Source organism: Pristis pectinata, chromosome 3 (genome assembly GCF_009764475.1).
Source record: "Pristis pectinata isolate sPriPec2 chromosome 3, sPriPec2.1.pri, whole genome shotgun sequence".
Classification (NCBI taxonomy): domain Eukaryota; kingdom Metazoa; phylum Chordata; class Chondrichthyes; order Rhinopristiformes; family Pristidae; genus Pristis; species Pristis pectinata.
In genome coordinates this window covers 46,737,709-46,755,240 of record NC_067407.1, presented here as the reverse complement: position 1 = coordinate 46,755,240, position 17,532 = coordinate 46,737,709, and the positions used below count along the sequence as shown (strand labels likewise).

At 37.6% G+C, this 17,532-nt stretch overlaps 1 protein-coding gene across 3 annotated transcripts; it reads left to right on the top strand.

Moving 5' to 3' along the window:
* The first annotated feature begins 2,319 nt into the window (after positions 1–2,319).
* Positions 2,320–17,214, top strand: LOC127568595 (P-selectin-like). Of its 3 annotated transcripts, XM_052012545.1 has the most exons (15): positions 2,320–2,413; positions 4,223–4,314; positions 5,138–5,530; positions 5,930–6,037; positions 6,786–6,971; positions 7,125–7,310; positions 7,473–7,658; positions 7,815–8,000; positions 8,154–8,339; positions 9,736–9,921; positions 11,415–11,600; positions 12,246–12,362; positions 14,385–14,412; positions 14,957–15,023; positions 15,194–17,214. In XM_052012545.1, the coding sequence occupies exons 2-14, from the start codon at positions 4,242–4,244 to the stop codon at positions 15,006–15,008; spliced, it is 2,073 nt and encodes a 690-aa protein (XP_051868505.1). In that variant the 5' UTR covers positions 2,320–2,413; positions 4,223–4,241; the 3' UTR covers positions 15,009–15,023; positions 15,194–17,214. The 3 variants fall into 3 exon arrangements, with proteins under 3 accessions (XP_051868505.1, XP_051868506.1, XP_051868507.1); XM_052012546.1 differs by lacking the exon at positions 6,786–6,971; XM_052012547.1 differs by lacking the exons at positions 7,473–7,658; positions 7,815–8,000.
* The last annotated feature ends 318 nt before the right edge of the window (positions 17,215–17,532 follow it).

The window sequence follows — 17,532 nt, the reverse complement described above, 5'->3', positions numbered from 1 at the left end:
GCATCAAAACTGCTTTATACAGGACATGTACATCTTCTGGTAGATTAGATAACAGCATCAGATAAGTTGACACCACCTGTGAGTACTATATTCACAGAGCTGGCAGAGAGCTCTCTATAAAATGCACAGCATCAGATAAATTCAGCTTACTTTGGAGAACTAAAAACAGTGAAGTTGATAGAGACACACATGCAGAGTATCATACATACAGATGCATTTTTAGTTCTCACCTGCTGCATACAATACCAACAAAAATATTTATGTGAACCTTGCGCTAACCAAAAGGGATTAAGTGATCAGTTGCCAGCTCGGTCCCACACTCATGTCTAGTTGCATCCAATGTTAGGATGTCTGACAGGAAGTGGGTATAGAAGCATTTATTTGGACAGAATACACAATATTTCCCTTCCTTATCGGAAAAGCTTCAGTTATCGTCATGAGCTGCCCTTTTGGCTGCGTCTGGAAATTATTATAAACAGAGGAAATGTCTTCTGTTAAAACGTGTTTTTTTTAAACATGTTTAAGTGTGAAAGCAGTTAAAAGGCAGCTCCTTCAATGTCACAATGGAAAATGCATCATCCAGTTTGAGATCTGGGTGTATTACAGTCTTGACTAAGCATCTTAGCCAGGATGGCGACAGAAACTTCACACCTCAGGGAGAAGAAATCCGGCAAGTGTTCAAATTTTGCCATTGCACTGTCTCCTGCTTGTTGAGTCAGGATATGGTGATGCGACCCATGTGATGACTACTTGCTGACAGTATTTGGCCTTGCATTGTGAACACTGCCACTTACATTATAAAGCACTATCCATACCCCTTTCAGGATCTCCCAAAACTCTTTACACCCAAAAAGGTGTCGACACTGTTGGAATGAGGAAACACGGCAGCCAATTTATGCACAGGGAGCTCCCACAAACAGAAGTAAAATAATGATAATGTATTTTAGTGATAAAATCATAAAATGCTGGAAACACTCAGCAGGTCAGGCAGTAACTGTCAGTAACTTTATAATATATTATGGCAATGGTGCTGTACAATAAATTGGTGGTAATTGCCTGTGATTGTTCGATTCATAAAGCTTTCCATAAAGCATTGCCAACAACAACAGCCACATTCTACCCTTATATGGAGTTTTGAACATGATAAGATATTCCAAGATTCTTCACAGGTGTGTTATCATAAATAAAAATGTATCCTTATCTCAAGATTTAAGATAGCCGATCAATAGGTTAGCCAAAGAGCTGAATTTATGGAATTCATTGAAGAGAAATTGAGAGAAAGGGAGGTTCCTTAAGGAATTTTGTAGTTAAATGCTTAAATGGCCATCAGTGGTGAGATGTAGGATGTGAGGATGCCCAAGATCCAGCTTTGGGGAACCCCAGCAAGCTCACGTAATTGTAGTAGATGGATTGAGGCAGATCTGAGAGGGCAATATTATTGGATTGGAAGCTTGTTTCAGTTTAAAATTGGGCATTAATGTTTAGAACTACCTGGTTCAGACTGAGACACTGGCATGAAAGGGGAATGGAATTGGTGGCCAGAGAACACAGGAGCCAAAGACAATGACTTCCCAATATCTAACTGGCAGAAGTTTCAGCTCAACTAATGCTGGATGTCATTCAAATAGCTTAACATCATTGAGGCAGTGAATATGGTGAGGTATAGTAGAAACAGGAATCACACATGGCACCTGACACATCTTCAGATCAAGGAACGGAATGAACATGAGAAATAGGAAGGAGTTGAGGATTGCTCCCTGGTGAAGCAGTGGAGAGGCAAACCATTTCAGGCCATTTTCTTGTTATGACCAAATGTATATGCAGTGGAAACAACTGAGACTTCTAAGCTCAGCTGGATAACATGGAAAAGGTGTTGAAGGAGAATGGCACAACCAACAATGTTACAGGCTGCAGACAGCATGAGAAAAAGGAAGGTTAGTGCGCAATGGCCACTTTGTAATTTTAGTGAGGCTGAACGTGGAGTACAAGGACTTGGGCAATTGTGGCACCCTGTCTCAATACCACAGCTAACATTTTTGGAAAACAATTCCATTGTCAATTTAAATAGTTGAAAAATTGCAAAGTTGGGCAAATCTTGGATCAAAGGTGCAAGAACTGACTGGAATACTTATTTCAAGGTAGACGACAGATAAAATCTTTGATGTCTGTTCATAAGCACTTGGCCATTGAAAACGCAGTTCCGTCTATTTTATTCTAATCAGTTAATGTCACAGGGAAATTTTCCGGAAACAGCCAGGAAGCTGTGAATGATATAAAGCTGTCTGCTACAATACAACTGCAGTGTTCCTTTCCAGTGCAGTTAAACGGACAGAACTGGGTTCTGTTAATACAACCTTCAAGTGAGCACTTATAGAACACCAGAGTCAACTGCAGTCATCTGGATCGGGATAAGGTAAGATACTATCTTAAAAGCTACTGTGTTTTCTGCATGAAAAATTATTGATGTAATCACAATTTATTTGGAAAAGAATGGTGATACTGACACTGCATCATTCTAATTTCTGAAAATTTGATAGTTCTTTAGAATTATCTTTCATTCAGATTGCAGCAACAGTTTCATAGTCTGCCTTCATTGGACATTCAAGAGCCAGAGAAAGAAACTATTTAAATTTATTCAAAATAAAATTATTTCTTCAGAAGGAAAGCACATAAAAAGACCAAGTAAATCAAATTTGTCTGTAAAAGTGATGACATGTTAGATATTGCTACCTTTATGGAGGTGATGGGAGAGGGTGCTGGTACTACATTGTCATGTACATGCTGGTGTAAATCAGCTGACTCCCAATCTGTAACAATCAGGACTTAAAGAAATATCTTTATCTAGCATCTTTGGCAAGATCCCAGGGTGCTTTACAGCCAATGAGGTGCAGATTAAAGTGTGGTTATTGGTGTACTGTATGAAGCGCACTTGTCAAATTGCACACAGCAAGTTCCCCAATTCAATAAAAATAAGATGATTAGTCTTTGGGATGGCGATTGAAGGGTATTCATTGGGCAGGATACTTGGGATAATTCCCTAACTCTTCTTTGAAGTAGAAACATTGGATATTATATATACACTTCAGGTAGCAGGAATGGATTCAGACCAATAGTTCACCCAAAAAACAGGACATTTAATAGCATAGTGCTATTACATTGCCTCAAAGTGTCAGCCAACATTTGTGTGTTTAAGACTCCAGAGTGGGACTTGAACATGAAACCTATTCACTCAGAGATAAGAATGATACTACTTGAGCTGCAGGCATTACACTAGGAAAACTGGACCCTGTGAAACCAACAGCAAAGTCATAAATTCTGATAGTAAATTCAATTTCTTTTTAGCTACTTTTCAATATAAAGTTTCTACTCTGAAAATAGCTTTGATAAATCTTTTCACCATTGTTATTTTCTTCTAAAATAATGAGTAGCTCCCAACTTAATACTTATGCTTGGGATTGATTTTTATGAGTTGTGACTTATTTACATTGGTGAACAATAAAATTAATAGTTTGGCAATCCAGAACCAACTATAAAGATATATGAATATAAATCTAGGATGGACCTCAGTCTCTTAGGACAGAAGTACCAGCTTTAGAGCAGATTGGTACCTCCTTGGAGCAATACAGACCTAGCAGTCTCAGGTAATGCTGCCAGATATATATCTTGTTAGAACCAGGGAAACTGAAGACTTTGCAAGGTTCACGTACCCAGTAGTTAGGTAAGAACTGAATTTTAGCATTAGCATTTAGGGGGAAATTAGTTTGCTTCTATAATTTAAAAAAAAGTTATGAAGTTTAAAATTTGCTTTGTATTGGTTGTACCTTTCTAAGGGCAGAGCAAGCATGCTTCTGTTCAATAATAGTCTTTCTTGGGGAAATAGCAATAAAGGCCCTTCAATGATATGGCTGTTCCATCCCAAAGCATGATTTCACCATGAGTTGAAGGAAATGAGTCATAGCTATGTCATGTTGAAAATCATGATTTTGAAATCACAATATTAACATGTTTGTATAGAATTAAAAGAGCTGTTAGACTTTGAAATGTGAACATCACATGCCACTATTTTATTTTTTAACATAGATGAAGAATGAGCCCCATAAACAGCATGTTATAGTTTTCTTAGAATGAACTGCTGTTGAGTAAAACTTGAGTGGTAAATATTTAAGATGGTTTTGTTTACTCTATTTGATAATAATTAATAATCCCATCTTATTATCTATAGATACAACAGAATAACAAAGATGGTAAACCAACAAACCCCACGAATTCTTAAAGGTGGAAGTCGAATGCAGTTCGTCACTATTGTTATTCTTGGTAAGATGTTAGTGATGTAAAATATAAGGACACTGTACTGCTTTTTAACATGAGGGTGGCATCTGTTGTGTCCCATTCTCTTATATGCAAGTCAAGCCATTACTGATGTGATACTAACAAGATATGGTCACAAATGGCAAAGAAGGAAAGGATTTAGGGTGGGTATATCAGCAAGTCAGATGCAGGGCCACATCTATGGTGAGGGTTCAAAATCCTCCCAAATCAAACAGATGGCTGTTAAGGCCCTACTGAATTGAGCTTATCCAGTCTCAATCTGATTCTTTATGCATCCAATCCAATATTAATTCTGCACTTCAGTTTGGAGTCTCACTCCAAAATGCCATAGAAAGCCTTGTGTAAAAAATGGAAAAATGTCACACAGTAATGGAAGGCAATTAATTGCTGCAACTGGGACAGAGTAGAAAGAGCTTACCCTACCTTGTAAACAGATCCTGGATAGCTTGGTGCAGCCATTGGGTGCCAGAAATAGAAGAGTTCCATTTTCTAAAAGATGGCAATAGCCTAAAATAAGAACAGAACATGCTGTAAATACTCAGCAAGTCAGGTCACATCTGTAACAAGAGAAACAGCTAATGTTGCAGATCAAAGAAGAGTTTTCAACTTGAAATGTTAGCTCTGTTTCTCTTCCCATAGATGCAACCTGACTTGCTGAGTATTTCCCTCATTTTCTGTTTCCAGCATCTGAAATTTTTTTTTTGATTTTGACAATAAACTCACCTGATACAAAATGAAACATGAAATAAGGAAACAACTTGAGCTAAACAGTGGGTGTGATTCATTAAAATTCTACTTTTCTTCACAGAACTATTGCTTCTGGGAGAAATCCATGGCTGGACCTACCATCATATTACCGAAAAAATGCCTTGGGAAAAAGCAAGAGACTTTTGTCGACAAAGATATACTGATATGGTTGCAATACAGAATGCACAAGAAATTGAGTTTTTGAATGATTTCTTACCTGCTTTACAATCTTACTACTGGATTGGACTCAGGAAAATTGATGACGTTTGGACCTGGGTTGGCACTGAGAAGCCACTCAGCAAAGAAGCAGAAAACTGGGCTAAAGGTGAACCAAATAATGATGGAAAAACTGGGAAGGAAGATTGTGTAGAAATGTACATAAAGAGGAACATTGATACAGGGATGTGGAATGATATTGATTGTGGCAAAAAGAAAGCACCTTTGTGTTACACAGGTAAGAATAACAAGTAGTCTATATTATCATCAAAATCACCTTTAAATTCAGAGTTACATCAAAACTAAAGGTTTTATATAAATCCTAAACCTTTGCAAAAATAATTCTTTGCACCCTTTCTTAATCCAACATTACTTCATCAATTGTGTCCTTTTTAAAGAAAAAAAGCATGAACTTATGAACAACAAAACAGAAAAGTAGCAATTAAAATAACCCAATTTGCAATTTGGACATGGAAAAATACTTGTTACTTACACTGTAAATATGATAAAATGGAACCATGTAAATATACAATTTTCCTTGTTACGGTATCACTATAGTTCACTATCTCTTTTGATAGGAATTTAAACATGTCCTTCTGGGTTGTTAATAGACATTGATTTATGTTATTTGTTTAAGCTTCATGCAGTCCCATGTCATGCAGTGGTAATGGAGAATGTATAGAGAACATTGGAAATTACAGTTGTGTCTGCAATGATGGATTCTATGGACTAGCGTGTGAACATGGTAAGTGTCTTTACAGACAGTATGATTTGACTTGTATAAAATAACATGATTTATTATGTGAGGTATGTGGTCTGTCCAAAATCATTATTTTCAATCGCAAGAGTTGTTAGGCTTATTTTGGTTTTGCATTTTACCCCTTGCTTGTGTTAGTGGTGACACTATTACTGGCTATGATCACGTGGCTGTTGCCATACCTCTTTCACTTCCTACAACTGGTCGTTCTTCATTTGTTGTCCCAAAGCCCTGAGGGTGAGTTCATGCTTTGGTCCATGTCATTTTCTAGCAGGGAGCAGGAACAAAGACAATCTGGTTCAACTCATTCCCCCTCAGCCCCATTACGTACACCAGGGCCCAATGTTTGGGTATCTACTGCTGCCTTAGTTTCAGTCAATTGACACTTCACACCTGAAGGAAGCCCTTCCTTTATATGAAAAATGAATGAAAAAAATGCAAGAGTATATGGAAATTATTCAGTATTTAATAATTCATCAAACTGTAAAGATTACATGCAAAATCAATCTGCTAGAGGGATTCAGTGGGTTGAGCAGCATCTGTGAGGGGTGGGGAGGGGAAGAATTGTCAACATTTTGGATTGAGACCTTGCATTAATCAGAAGATTATTGGGCTTTGGTGAAAAGAAATCACTGAATGTTCATTCAAAATATTGCCTTGAAATTGTGAATTAGATAAGTCTGATGTATTTTGAATTGGTTTTAAAATTTAACCAATTCTCCCTTGCTTCTTGCAGCTGTACAATGTGCAAATCTGGAGGAGAAAGAACAGGTGATTATGACCTGCTCAGAACCATTTGGACCATTCAGTTACAACTCAACGTGTACCTTCAGCTGTGCTGAGGGGTTTGAACTTAGAGGGTCAGAAAGACTGGATTGTGGAGCATCTGGAGAGTGGTCAGCGCTAACGCCTCACTGTGAAGGTACCTGAAGATCAATAAACTAGTGAAAAAAATCTCTGAACATTTACATCAATGTGTTCATTCAAAATCTTGCCTTGAAATTATGAAGTAGATACGTTTGACATATCTTGAATTGGTTTTAAAACTTAATGAATTCTCCCTTGCTTCTTGCAGCTGTACAATGTGCAAATCTGGAGGAGCAAGAACAGTTGATTATGACTTGCTCAGAACCATTTGCACCATTCAGTTACAACTCAACGTGCACCTTCAGCTGTGCTGAGGGGTTTGAACTCAGAGGTTCAGAAAGGCTGAATTGTGGAGCATCTGGAGAGTGGTCAGCGCTAACCCCTCACTGTGAAGGTACCTGTACATATATGATCTCTTGCAAGAGAAAAAAAACATCTCAGAACATTTACATCATAATGTTTACTCAGCATCTTGCCTTGAAAGTGTGAAATAGACAAGTTCGACGTATTTTGAATTGGTTTTAAAACTTAATCACTTCTCCCTTGCTTCTTGCAGCTGTACAATGTGCTAATCTGGAGGAGAAAGAACAGCTGATTATGACCTGCTTGCAACCATTTGCACCATTCAGTTACAACTCAACGTGTACCTTCAGCTGTGCTGAGGGGTTTGAACTCCAAGGTTCCGAAAGGCTGGATTGTGGAGTATCTGGAGAGTGGTCAGCGCCAATCCCTCACTGTGAAGGTACCTGAACATTTAAAATCTCTTGTGAAAGAAAACCATCGAACACTTACGTCATAATGTTTACTCAGCATCTTGCCTTGAAAGTATGAAATAGACAAGTTTGACGTATTTTGAATTGGTTTTAAAACTTAACGAATTCTCCCTTGCTTCTTGCAGCTGTACTATGTGCAAACGTGGAGGAGCAAGAACAGGTGATTATGACCTGCTTGGAACTATTTGGACCATTCAGTTACAACTCAACGTGTACCTTCAGCTGTGCTGAGGGGTTTGAACTCAGAGGGTCAGAAAGGCTGGATTGTGGAGCATCTGGAGAGTGGTCAGCTCCAATCCCACACTGTGAAGGTACCTGAAGATTAATGAACTAGTGAAAAAAATCTCTGAACATTTACATCACTGTGTTCATTCAAAATCTTGCCTTGAAATTATGAAGTAGATATGTTTGACATATCTTGAATTGGTTTTAAAACTTAATGAATTCTCCCTTGCTTCTTGCAGCTGTACAATGTGCAAACCTGGAGGAGCAAGAACAGTTGATTATGACCTGCTCAGAACCATTTGCACCATTCAGTTACATCTCAATGTGCACCTTCAGCTGTGCTGAGGGATTTGAACTCAGAGGTTCAGAAAGGCTGGATTGTGGAGCATCTGGAGAGTGGTCAGCGCCAATCCCACACTGTGAAGGTACAGACAAATTTTACTACATGATTAATGAACTCTAATGGGGAAAAATGCCCAAATCGTAGATCCCCAAAATTAATTGCAGAGTCACAGACTTGCCATTAATTTCATATTTTACAAATCTATAATCTTTAATCTATGGGAGGTTGTATCCAGCAGAGTAGATGAGGGAGAACCAGTGGATATGGTGTATTATCATAAAGCTTTCCATAAGATCCCACACAGGAGATTGCTGTACAAAGTTGGAGCACAGTGATAGTGTAGATTGTGAATTGCTTAACAGATAAAACAAAGACCAGGAATAAATGTGTCATTCTTGGGTTGGCAGGTTGTGACAAGTAGGACACTCTAGGGATCAGTGCTTGGGACCCAACTATTCACAATTTACACCAGCCAGGGGACCACATGTTACATTACCAAGTTTGCTGATGACACAGTGGGAATGGGAGTAGTGATGAGGATACAAAGAAATGTCAAGGGGTTATGGGCAACCACAAGGCAGATGTAGAAACTGTGAGGTTACACACTTCAACAGAAAGAATAGGAATACTGAGATTTTTTTAAATTGGTGAGATATTGCAAACTACTGTTCAAAGGGACCAGGGTGTCATTGCACACAAGCCATGGAAAGCTAACAGGTGCAGCAGGCATTAGGAAGTGAAGTGATATGTCTATCTCTATCTACAGAAGGTTTGAGTACAAGTGTAAAGACACCTTACCACAATTATATTGTGTTCATGAGACCAGACCTAGTTTTATGTACTATTTTGGTCTCCTTTGCTCAAAAAGTTTATATTTGCTGCAGAGGGAGTTCATCAAAAGTCACCAGGATTGCAAGTCTTCCATTGAGTAGGCTAGGTTTCTATTATTTAAAAAAAATAGAATGAGTGATGACCTTATTGAAGTGTACAACATCCTTAGAGTGATCAACAGGATAGATGTGGAGAGCATATTTGCCCTGACTAGGGAGCCTAGAATTAAGGAGTAGATCTTTTAGAATTAGAGATCACACTCCAAGTAAGGAGTAGATCTTTTAGGACTGAGGCAAGGAGTTGAGGAGAGTCAATCTTTGGAATTCTCTACCGCAGAGAAGGCTTAGTCATTGACCTCATTCCAAGAACTGAGCTTGATAGATTCTTGGGTAAATGAAGAATCAATAGATATAGGGATAGAGCAGAAAAGTAATGATCTGAGGTGAAAGATCAGCTATGCTCTCATTGAATGGTGGAGCAGGCTCCAGGAGCTGAATGGCCTACACCTGCTCTTATTTTTTATGTTCTTAAAGAACGGAAATAAGTATAATTTAGATTAAAACATTCTGAATCAACATTGTGTACACAGTCTGAGATACCTAGCTTTGTGGATTACAACTCAACTAAGTCTCCCTTGTTTCTTACAGCTATACAATGTGAAAATCTGGAGAAGCAAGACCAGGTGGTTATGACCTGCTCAGAACCAATTGGACCATTCAGTTATAACTCAACGTGTGACTTCAGCTGCCCAGATGGATTTGCACTGAGTGGATCAAGCAGAATCGAGTGTGCAGTTACTGGACAGTGGACAGCACCAATGCCAACCTGCCGAGGTGATTCCTGATTCTAGTGTCACTAGTATTAAAAATAAAGCTCCTGCGATTTCTTACATTGATGATCTATTTAGAAATATGAATATAATCAATTTGCTAATCAAAAGGAATGTACCCAGGATACACTAACCCATTGATGACTCTGTCATTGTCTTCTGTCTTCTAACTTCTGTCATTAGACTTCGATATAATCATGAAATATTTACAGTCCTATCCCAGAGACCGACTGATTATAAAAATAATCTCCGTTATTATTATTGCAGAATTGTTATTGTTAACATGATTCCTTTTTGGGACCACCTTGTTTATTTCCGCTTTAGACTGTGTAATATTCTAAGCGTGCCCAGTATTTTGGGTGTGGTAGTAAAGACAACGGCTATAGCACTGCATGGTGTAGCACTGTGTTTGTTTAACTATCCACATATCAAAGGCCTTCTGAATTGTACAGTTATCTTCTTTAAGATAGTTCACAAGGAGTCATATGGACCTAATTAAAGCACCTAACTTGTCTTTTTCAATGTGAGTGCTAAAGGCTAAAGCAGTCACAACCATGTTCAGCCATTTATCCATTTAACTTCCTCCTGAGATCCTCCTCAATCCCGTATACTATTCTTCCAATTTAATTCACTTCATTTATGATGAAGGAATCTCCAGGAATTATAAGAAAACAAGGAAAGTTTGTAGTAGTAAATTGTCACACAAATTAGAAAGGGACCATGGGAAAATAGGCCAATAGTGGAGGAGGCTTAAAGGGCACCTAGAAGAAACAGGCTACTACTAAGAGCAGGGGAGTGTTGAGATTACAAGGCATAGCTAGCTGGAGCAGAGATAAACTAATGGAGGTGGAATATAGCTTAAATGCAGGACAACTGATCATGAGATAAGCTGAGTCATGACAGGAGGATAAAACCATAAATTAGAGCACCCAATTGCAGAGAGAATGGGGGAAACTACTGTCTGGTAAAGGAAGACAAAGTCCCATCTGTCAGACAGTAAGAGGCAACCCCTGCGGAAATAAAACAAAGATCAAATACTACAAAGAAAAGTTGGTTATTGATGAAATTGTGAAATCCGTATGTAACTATTGTAATGCGAATACTGTAACTTGCTGGAAGCGTTTTGGATCATTGGAGTATCACAACAACCAACTTGCTTGAGAAACTCACCATGCTGTATGAGAGATTTTCTTTGTGTGCTGTCCCAATCTGATCCGTAATTAAGAGGGCAACTGGGATCCACGTGAAAGCCAGATTCAGGGTACAGGTTTGACACACAAATTCCGCCAACAAAGTGTTATCAAGAAATGGCTAAGAGCACTGGCTATGGCAGAGGCTGTGGGACCAGACAACATTCCAGCTGTATTACTCACAACTATATCCCAGAAATAGCTGTGCTTCTAACCAGACTATTCCAGTAAATGCTGAGCTTGCCAGTGACACCCAGATACTGAAATAGATTGAATAAGCAAATAAATTTGCATTGTTTTATTGCAGCTGTATCATGTGACATTCTGAAGGCTCCAGAACAAGCCAACATGTGGTGTACCCACCCTATTGATGAATTCACCTACAATTCGACCTGCTTCTTTAACTGTACTGAAGGATTCATATTAGAAGGATCAGAGAAGCTGGAGTGTGAGGCTACTGGGCAATGGACAGCACACCCTCCAACTTGCAAAGGTAAACAAGCTATTCGTGTCTGCTTTCACAAGTGCAATCAGCTTTCAATTACTAGCCCTCGTTAGATAATGTATTATTCACAATCCTTGGGCAAAATGTTTTATTAATATCACATTATTTGAAAGTATGTACACAATTAAAAAATATATTTCATACTTAGCATGGTTTGACATAAGCTCCTCTTCCATCAGATGCATTTATGAGAATAGGGTTAAAAAAAACCTAACTCATAGATGTAATTTTACAGTCAGTGATTTGTTCATCATTTGTACTCAGTTATTGCCCTTTCATTCCAGCTGTGAAATGTGATGTACTGAAGATTTCTGAAAATGGGAACATTAGTTGTTCCCATCCAATGGAAAACTTCAGTTACCTCTCAGTTTGTGACTTTGGTTATATGGAGGGCTTCTCATGCAATGGATCAGTGAGTCTGCAGTGCAATAGCTCTGGACAATGGTCATTGCCAATACCAACTTGTGAAAGTATGTTGAAACATCACGTTTCATTTTAAAAACAGCTTAATGACATAACTTAAAACTAGGAAGAATTATGTGGAGTATGTTGGATGCAATTTTTAAAATTAAATAATAATGTTTGTTGAAATGCCCTATAACAATTTTACTGTTGGGTTTCTGACGTTCTCAGATACACCAAAACAATTCCCTGAAAATTACACACCGATATTAACAGCAGCTGGTGTGGCATCTGGCATCTCTGCGCTGACAGTGATGATCTGGATAGTGAGTCAACTCAGAAAGAAAGGTAAATAATGTTTCACATATTAAAATTATATTTTTATGGCTTTCTGTATTCTTTTTTGATTATCATTCAAAGCTATTTCTACTTGAATGAAAAGCTTTTAACAGCTTTTTTTCCTGTAACTTCAATGACATGCTCCTTCAAGATGATTAGGGTGCTACAGTTCCTTCTCAGACACATACTTAATGGTTTATCATTGCTATTAGATCACTAAAATCAATTCCAAGTCAGCCTTTCATCTCCACCATTTCTAAAATGTCAATTGCATGTCCAACAACTAGCATTTTTAACGAAGAGAAATTTTCTCAAGTATTGGTGAGACCCAAATGATTGTCATTGGCATAAATTCTGTTTCCTAACCACCATACTAGACTTGGTATCCCCACTCACTCCTTGCCAGCCTCATTCTACTCCACATAAAGCTGAGGTCATCCAAAACTCATTTGTTTGTCCTAACTAGCACTAACTCCTATTTATTCATTACTCTTACATTATAGACACTAAACTAAATTGTCTCCAGGTTATAACTGAAGACTCAGCCTTGTTTTCAGATTCCTCCATGATTCTGTCCCCACCCCATCTCCCATCTTACAATTCCCCAAGATATTGAAAATTTCTGCCCTCTTGATCATCTCTGAATTTAAACATGTCATCACTAGCAGCCATTCCTTCAACTGCCATAACCCTGAAGCTCTAGAATTTTTCTGTAAAGTCTATTTCATTCTAATGGTATTCCTTAAAATCAAAATTTAAACAGAAAATGCTGGAAATATGCAGTAGTTCAGACTCCGTCTGTGAAGAAAACAGAACTTTCAGACACCTTAAAACCCATTTAATAACAAGGATTTTTAATCAGTTGTCCTTGTATCACATTATTGTTGTTCCTCTGAGCACCTTGAGTCATTTCACTACACGAAAAGCACCACATTAATACAGCCTTATTGCTTCTGAAACAGCCCTGACATTTGGACTGATAAAAGTAAATATAATAATGACGAATGGATATGGGAATCAAATGGGAAAATCTTGATAAAATACAATAAATTAAATAAGTGTAATGCAGTAAGAACTGTAGAGATTGAAATCGTACTCTGTAACACTGATGGCCAATCTATTCCATTTCTTCCAAATTCTTTTGCTTGTTTTATGAACAAGCTATTAAACTTACCTGTTACTCTCATACCATTAGGAGAAATTTCCTACAAATTTGATGATGTTACTTATGTCCATTTACTATGATACCAACTAGCAATGAGGTTAAATAGTGAAACATCGTACGTGCACGCAAACATCTCTTGCTCAGGTTGTTGAGCTGATAAATAATGAGTATTTCCTGCTGTAAGGGTGGAGTGCTGCACTCAGATAAAAATCTATGAAGAATAAAACGCCCTGTTGATCATAAATAAAATTGAAAGAAAAAAAACACTACAGAGGTGGAGGGAGGAATGGGTAGAGAAAAGCACATCTTCCTCACTAGGATTGGAGTCCGAATCCAACACTATTGTGAAAACTGCCTTTCTTTGCAGAATCCAATTTGAACTTACCCCATTCATCGTAAGAATATCAACTGCACAGAAAAATCTCCCTAGGGGACAATCATATCAAGAAAAGATTCTAGTATTATCAGGCATGAACCCTGGTTGCAATGTAATCTGGTGCATCTGACAAATCAATATATTATTAGTTGACAGTTAGTTATTATTATCTTCACCAAGGGGAGAACAAAATTTTGGATTATCTCTGTACTGCTGTTTTTGTTAACTGGTGCAAGTGATCTGGCACTGAGTGGCAAGTCCTACAAATTCTTACACTTACTGAATATACAATTTGATATCTATGTACCATCCTTTTCAAAGAAGACCTGGAAGCAGAGAAAGTGTTGGTTCTGAGCAACACTTGAGCAATCATGCTTTGTAGCAAACCATTTAATCTAATAAAACTCATTTGACCTAATGTGTTGCTTGGGGTTTGCTTCACTGTCAATGAGAGCAAAATAGTAATTTTCTTTCTCTTTTTCTCTTTTAGCACTGGGAAAAAAGTTCTCACTTTTGAGGTAAGGATGCAAATATTTTTAGAAATTGGCTTGTCATAAGACTATTTTCATATATTATTTTCGTCAGTATCATTTGCAGCTTTTTATAACCTCAGAACACATGGTGTTAAGATTGTAGTTACTGAAGCAGACTATGCAAGGTTTTCACATGAAAGTAAAAATCATTTCCTGATATACCAGTTGCTAAAAGCAGCATTCAGTACGGAACTGAGGCTTCTAGACTAATGAGCTTCTGGCCTTAGTCACTTTACCTGGGCTGTTTCATCTGGAATTATTAGCAGTAGCTGGGCAAAGCTGGGGAAAGGAGATAGAATTCCAGTACTGTTGGTCCATGCCCGCTCATGGGATCTGCAGGGTGGCTGAGAAGTTCTGTATGGCTCAGAATGTAAAACTTGCTGGGGATAACTATTCAGTGGTGCTCAGCTATAGGCCAGCACTATTAGAAAAAGGGAAATATATCGTTAGCTTAAATCAATTATACCTCAGTAAATTTAAGAATTCTATTTTAATACTAATGAGGTCTTTATTTCCTTTTTGTTTACAGCAATGAAGCACATAAAGCATCAGGTACTTACAAAGTGAATGAAGAAGTATAGTGACAGCACACTCAGGTAAGAGACCTGTATTTAATTCACCACAGTTACACATTATTAGTCTTTTCGTGAACAGCAAGATATTCACATTGCCACCATTGTACAGTTTCTGATAAAGCTTAATATTGACTCTAAGGTTAGAGGAGTATAGGGCACCTCTAACATCTCTTATTAATATCTTATTACAGGCTTTTCAAATTTTCATTCAAAGAATGACCAGAAATGAAAGGATGAGAAAATATATGCCAATATCACTGGATTTGCATATTCAACCATTCTATCAAGTTGGTACAATACTAGGAATGGGCAGATCTCCTTTACCAGAGAGCTCAAGACACCACCTTTAACTTCATTCAAATTAACCTTCCATCTTTCTGAATGACAAATGACACTGGCAAAATACCAAAGCTTACCATACAACCCATCATACATAGACTTGTGTTACATGTTTGGCTTCATGGAATTAAGTCCTAGGGCAATTTTTACTGCTGTTGCTTTAACAAAGAAAAATTAGCCAGAAGTGAGATGAGCATTGGGCATTCTGAAAATGCAACACCTCCACAAAAAGAAGGCACAAGTAACTCTGTGATTGATCCCAAACTATTCGTCAGATCACTGAATATGCTGCCAAATTTGATTTGGTCCAGCCTTGCATTATGCGCTGTGTAGATACATATAGCTACAGTGTTTATGATATATAATGTTTACTTTTTTTTTGGTCTCAATGGATGGCATGTTAAATACAAAGCCACCGAAGTATTACTTGTGATAATGGATTTGGGCAAAATTGTTTAATATTAAAAATCAAAACCCCCGTAAAGTTAGAATTTCTTTTGCCTTCTTGTTTAGTTTCCCCTATGTCATGCACCATTTTCTGCTGCTGTAAGGCGGCAGCCTGTATCTAGGCCTCTTCCTAAGCCTTGATATCCAACCTAGGATAAGGTCTTCACTTACTTTTCCCTCACTCCAAACTCTTATCCACTTTTTTTCTCTCTTCGTACTCTCAACATTTTAAAGCTGTGAGTGAATTAATGCTGAGAATTCCAATGGCACAATCATCAATATATAAAGCCACGGCATCAGATGGTAAGTTCATGATATCTTGCCTTCAACAGAGTCTAAATATCATCAATTATGTTCCCATTAATTGTGTACAACCCCAGTTGATGTAAAGATTTATGAGTAATGAAGATGGCAAAGTACAGATCAGCAAGCTAAATGGCAAGTTATTTAAAATTCCTTAATGTCAACAGAATTAACAGAAATACTTCTGTTGAGTCCTCTCAGGAAACTCTAAAACTGCACATGACAGCTGAATGTATTGCAATATTCGGTGGTTTTTATTTGCTTGCTATCTCTGTACAAATTGAATCTATGAATGTATGCACAATTAATATTTATTACTGATTTATTTAATTCTTCCCTATGGGATGTGTTTAACTATTACCTGAAATATGATTGTTAGGTTTATCTAATTGTCTAATCAGGCTTACTGCACCAACGGTGTGAATCACATTGTCACCTTTTGTTGTCCATATGACTCCATACCTGTGTTATGATATGATGTTGTTTTGTTAACTTGCAGCCATTTCTCATCTCCAAACTTATGGGCTCAGACACACTTTTTATGAAGTGGTAGGATTTGTCTCACACGTTCCCGATCCTTCCCTTTAATCTAATATGAAATCATGAAGTAAGTGTAAAAATTAGGCACAAATAATTTGACGTGAAGAAACACAGTACATGATCACCTTTTGCTTCAACATTATTCTTATTGAATTACTTGAATGAAAACAAAATTTATTTTATCTTTTGACACTTCATTTCCCATGCAGTTTGATAACTTGACAACTGAATTAATAAACAAGCCAGTTTGGGAGTCTGATACAGAACAAAAAAATGTTACTAAGTTAATATATTATTTATGCTTTAAGGATCCTGGAATGGACTCCACTCGCAGCAGTGATATCCCTCACTGTAATAAGGAAAAACAAAATTAGATATTTTTGGTGTGTAAATTTAAATATTGTTCATGAATTTTCTTATGCAAGAATGAAAAGCTACTGCCATTTAAAGTATTTTTTAAGTGTTATATACAAATTTATATGACTGTACAAAAATATTAAGTAAGTTATTTGTATATCTATCAGTGACCAGTTCATATGTTTTCTGACACATAATTTGTAAATATAATATCAATAAAATATGTATGCTGGGCATAAACTAGTTGTGTTGTCAATTGTCTTCTTAGATCCCAGTTCCCGTAACAGAGCTCAGAACAGAGTGTCTTGTGAGCTGGCGCCATCCAGATGAGTGTAACTAGGGCCTCAGTGCTGGGGGAGTTGGCCTGGGGGAAGGCACTGACATTGGTTTGCTTTTCCTTCCTGTGAGTTTGGACGATTTTGTGGAAACAGAATTGGTGGTATCTTTACAGTGCTTGAGATGCCTGCTGTAGTTAGTCCAGATCTCAAAGCATATGCAAGGCCAGGGATCTCTGGTTGATCAAGAGTTTTCTGCAGGTCTTAGA